Source organism: Cucumis sativus, chromosome 3 (genome assembly GCF_000004075.3).
Source record: "Cucumis sativus cultivar 9930 chromosome 3, Cucumber_9930_V3, whole genome shotgun sequence".
NCBI lineage: Eukaryota > Viridiplantae > Streptophyta > Magnoliopsida > Cucurbitales > Cucurbitaceae > Cucumis > Cucumis sativus.
Window position 1 is genome coordinate 26,962,942 of NC_026657.2, and position 5,072 is coordinate 26,968,013.

Here is a 5,072-nt window from a genome sequence, read left to right on the forward strand (position 1 = left end):
TAAAAAGAATGACTAAAAAATGGTAAACTATAGTGCAATTCAATGAGAATCAAAGTTCCATTACTAAATTATAACAAAATTTTCATTAATTTCTATTCAGTTGGTGAAATTTTGATAGAAATGTTGATGTCAGATATTTTATTTTAAACCTTTTGAATAACTATTTGTTTTCACACATTTCTGAAAAATAAAAAATTGAAAAGAAAAGATACCGTTGACATAAAATTAATTTCAAGTTGATTGTGTTTTTTATTACCCATAACTTCTCCTTTCCAATGGGACTCTCATTCCAAGCCATAATTTCAAAGTTAATAATAATAGTAAAAAATTTATCTATTTTTAACTTGAACATATTGCATATAAAATCATCCATAAATTATTATTACATTCTTAAATCTTTAATTAAATTAATAAAATCATTTGAGTTCTTAAACTTCTAAAAAGTTTAAAATGATGTGAGTAAAAGATTACAACATTTATTTAGGTTTAGGGTTTAATTTGATGAAAATAGAAATGAGTATAACCTTGAGAAATGTAGGGTTGAAATTAATGGTTTTCCATATGTTTAATATTGTCATATTTAAGAAAAAGAAAATTGAGTTCAAAAGGAAAAATCAAGTTGGATTTTGAAAATTAAGAAAAATAACTATTAGATTCCTGTGTTAAAGGAAATAATAAACAAATAATGAGATTCCACATACTAAAAAAAAAATGATAAAGGTATGAGATTTGTTTGATGATAAATAAAAGGGAATATATAAGATTTGAGAAGCAAGTAATGGAGTGGAAATTTTAATATTGGTGCTTCATTCTTGAATACAATTTAGTGTTAAGGTGGGTAACATTAACATAATTGAAATCACATAAATCATACACTATAGATTGAAAAAAAGTTCTTAAAAGCTGGATATATTTTCTTTGGAAAAATTGCTAAGAATAATGGAGAAAAAGAAAAAGAAAAAGAAAAGAAATGTATATATAGAATGAAGAGAACAATTTCCCACCATCATTAGTTTAGAAGAAGAAGATGAAGGTAAAGAAGTTGGATGGTTGATAATCAAAAAGAAATTATAATTATAATTCCCAAAATTCCCCACCTTAAACCCATCTCTCCCTCTTCTATTTTAAGCTCACCTCTGTTCTCTACCATCAGGAGAAACACCGTCCTTCTCTTTTCTTCCATTTCAAAACCCCTTTTAACTTCCAATCATTTGTCTCTCACAATTCCAAACTAATCCCATCTCACACCCATGGCTTCCTCTTCTTCAAACTCCCTCTTCTCCTCTCCCCATTTCACCTCCTTCAACAGATCTTTTCATTCCAAACCCCCTCTCCTCTCCTTCTCCACCTCCTCTGTTTCTCTCAACCCTCGTCCTCTTCATTCTTTTTCTTCTTCTCTTCTTCTTCTTCTTCTTCTTCTTCTTCTAATCGCTGCAGTTTCATTCCTCTCCGTAGCGTTTTGAAAACTCTGGAATCCTCGGCATTCGTGTCCCAGAACTCTGATCTCCTTGACCCCACTTCCCCAAATGACAGATCCACCATTTTGGTGGCCGAGAAACTTGGAGAAGCTGGTCTTGAGCTTCTCCGGAGCTTTGGGAATGTTGTCTGCGCTTACGACCTCTCTCCCGAAGAACTTTGCGCCAAGATCTCTTCCTGCGACGCCTTGATTGTTCGAAGTGGTACTAAGGTGAATCGGCAGGTGTTTGAAGCTGCTAAAGGGCGTTTGAAAGTTGTTGGAAGAGCCGGCGTTGGTATTGACAATGTGGATCTACAGGCCGCTACTGAGTTTGGTTGTCTCGTTGTTAATGCCCCAACTGCCAACACCATCGCCGCCGCCGAGCATGGAATTGCCTTGCTTACTTCCATGGCTCGAAACGTCGCTCAGGCCGATGCCTCCATGAAAGCAGGTCTGTAAAAAAAAGAAAATTACCCGTAGTAGTACTACCCTTTTTCGAAGGGCCACCTAATTCATATTCATAATCAAAATCATGAAAACCCTTTTGTTTCAAAGTTTAGATCTGATCATAATTATTTACCCATGTTCTAATTTCAAGGATTTTTCATGATTTTGAACTATTTTGCTTACTTTAACTGAAGTCAGGGACCAGAGTTATACTGTATCACTCTGTTTTTTAGTTTTTTTTTTTTTTTTTTGTATACGCTTAAAGTTAAAGGTATTTTCCTGTCATCCCTGTTTTGGCTGCTATCTAAAACCACACATGACAAGAACCGATCCCTCCATCAATCTTAATAAAACACCCAAATTCCGATCTGGGTAAAAAACAGAGAGTGATCTAATGAAATGGGTTTCCAGGAAAATGGGAACGGAACAAGTACGTCGGAGTTTCATTGGTGGGAAAAACACTAGCTGTAATGGGATTCGGGAAAGTTGGATCGGAAGTGGCGAGACGAGCAAAGGGATTAGGAATGCAAGTGATAGCACACGACCCATACGCACCAGTGGACAGAGCAAGAGCCATCGGAGTGGAATTAGTGTCATTTAATCAAGCAATATCCACCGCCGATTTCATTTCGCTTCATATGCCGCTGACTCCCACAACTTCAAAGGTTTTCAATGACGATACATTTGGTTTGATGAAGAAAGGAGCTCGTTTGATTAACGTTGCCAGAGGAGGTGTTATTGATGAAGATGCACTTGTTAGAGCACTGGATAGTGGAGCTGTTGCTCAGGTAATTCTTCGACTCTTAAGAAATGGAGCTGCTCTGTTATTTGTTGGCTATGGATTTATGGATGTGCGGTTGAAACAGGCGGCACTTGATGTGTTTGTGGAAGAGCCACCGCCGAAAGACAGCAAGTTAGTGCAGCACAAGAATGTTACAGTCACGCCGCATCTTGGAGCGAGCACCAAGGAGGCTCAGGCAAGCACATTACTAATGAATATATTACACATTTTCTTTTATATGACCAATAATATATGGTACTCTTTAAGTCTTTAAGTTTAATTAGTTTATTTTAAGTTTAGGATATAATGGACACAAATTAAGAATTTCTGTATATATTATAACCTTTTTGAAGCTTTTGGATCATTTTAACACAAATTTAACAATGTAAACTTAAATAAATAAAAGATAAATGCCAAAACTCATCTGGTCAATATTTTATTACAATTTGATTATTTTCTTTTATTTTTCAAAACCAAACTTATAAATCTCCCTCGAAACTTCAAATATTTAGATCGAGTTAAAATTTTGAAGAAATACTTTCTTAATTACGAAGAATTAGAATAACAATTGCTCACTTTTTTCATTTTTCTTGTTGAAATTGTAAATACAAATATTTTAGGAAGGCGTTGCCATTGAAATAGCCGAAGCTGTGGTCGGAGCATTGAACGGTGAACTCTCTGCCACTGCTGTCAACGCTCCCATGGTCCCTCCAGAGGTAACTAACTAATTAACCATATTCAATTCTAATGCAAAATCTTCAAACTTACTTAACTTATGGTATAATTAATCAGGTGTTATCGGAGTTGGCACCGTACGTGGTACTAGCAGAGAAACTGGGGCGGTTGGCAGTACAATTGGTGGCGGGAGGCAGTGGAATCAAATCAGTAAAAGTAGTATATAGATCAGGACGAGCCCCAGACGATTTAGACACAAGGCTATTACGAGCAATGATCACAAAAGGTATAATCGAACCCATTTCGGACAGCCACATAAACCTAGTGAACGCAGATTTCACGGCGAAGCAAAAGGGGCTCCGGATAAGCGAGGAGCGAGTGTTGGTGGACGCGCCGCCGGAGTTTCCAGTAGAATCAATCCAAATAGTGGTGTCGGAGGTGGAGTCGAAGTTTGCGAGGCGCAGTGACAGAGAAGGGTGAGGTGGTGATAGAAGGAAAAGTGAAATACGGAGTGCCACATCTAAGACGTGTAGGGTCGTTTGACGTGGATGTGAGTTTGGAAGGGAATCTAATCCTGTGCCGACAAGTGGATCAACCAGGAATGATCGGACAGGTGGGAAATATACTGGGAGAGAATAATGTGAATGTGAATTTTATGAGTGTTGGGAGAACGTTGAGGAGGAAAAGGGCTATTATGGCAATTGGTATGGATGAAGAACCTAACAAGGACACACTAAAGAAAATTGGACAAGTCCCTGCTATCGAAGAGTTTGTGTTTTTGAACCTATAGATCATGAAACTCATTCACACTCATTGCCCACTTATCGTTTGTTTCTTTTATCTTTTTTGGTGGTGCAATAATAATTTAATAAGGGCAGTTGGAGTTGTGGGTGGACTATGATGAAGGTTATTGTATTTTGTATTTTGTATTTTGTATTTTTGGTGAAGTTTTAAGTATGGAGAGAGGTGATTAAGGTTATTGTATGTTTAGGGTAAAAAGCCAAAAGAAAAGAAAAGAAAGAAAAGAAATTGGATAGGCTTAAATGCAAATAATAATGTGGTAGTGTTGTCTGCCACATGCCTAAGCTCAGCTATGTTCAATCATCTTTTTATATTTTACCTTTTCGTATTTTTGTTGACTATTATTGAAATATGAAATACCCTTTTCAAAACTTCTTTTCTTTCTTTCTTTCTTTTTCTTAATCATATATATATATTTTAATGTTTTCATCACAATGATCTTTTTTTTTTTTTCTTTTATATTAAAATATTTACGAGGATGAACTTTCATTCCTTGTTTTTTCTCCTTCGTTTTTTAATCCATCCTTTTATTATTATTTACAAATTAGAGAAATTACATTAAACGACAAGAAAAAATTAAAAAATAATTATTCACAACACCTTTTTTATATATTGTAAATTTGGTAAGTATGATAAATGAGACAATAATCTACTTTTAAATAGACTCTAATATTAAGAAATGAATATAATAAAATAATTGATGTTTTAATTGTTTAAAATGTAAAAATATTTGCTTATTGATTGAAAAATATATCTTTTTTAATTTCTGTTTTATAATATTTCTATAGTTTCGAGTGGATATTAACATTTATTGACATTTATTTATTAACATAAACCCCTAAACGTAGACTTCAATAATATGGGGATGATCAAATTGACGATTGTTACAACTTATACACGTTCGACTAGTTT

General features: G+C 34.7%; 1 protein-coding gene across 1 annotated transcript; it reads left to right on the plus strand.

Moving 5' to 3' along the window:
• Positions 1-1,102: 1,102 nt before the first annotated feature.
• On the plus strand, positions 1,103-4,501 carry LOC101219910 (D-3-phosphoglycerate dehydrogenase 1, chloroplastic; the record flags this gene model as incomplete). Its single annotated transcript, XM_004148515.3, is given in 6 exon segments — positions 1,103-1,907; positions 2,315-2,691; positions 2,770-2,880; positions 3,305-3,400; positions 3,477-3,818; positions 3,820-4,501. Coding segments are annotated over 6 exon segments (2,061 nt in total), but the record flags the coding sequence as incomplete, so codon positions are not given.
• Positions 4,502-5,072: the final 571 nt, after the last annotated feature.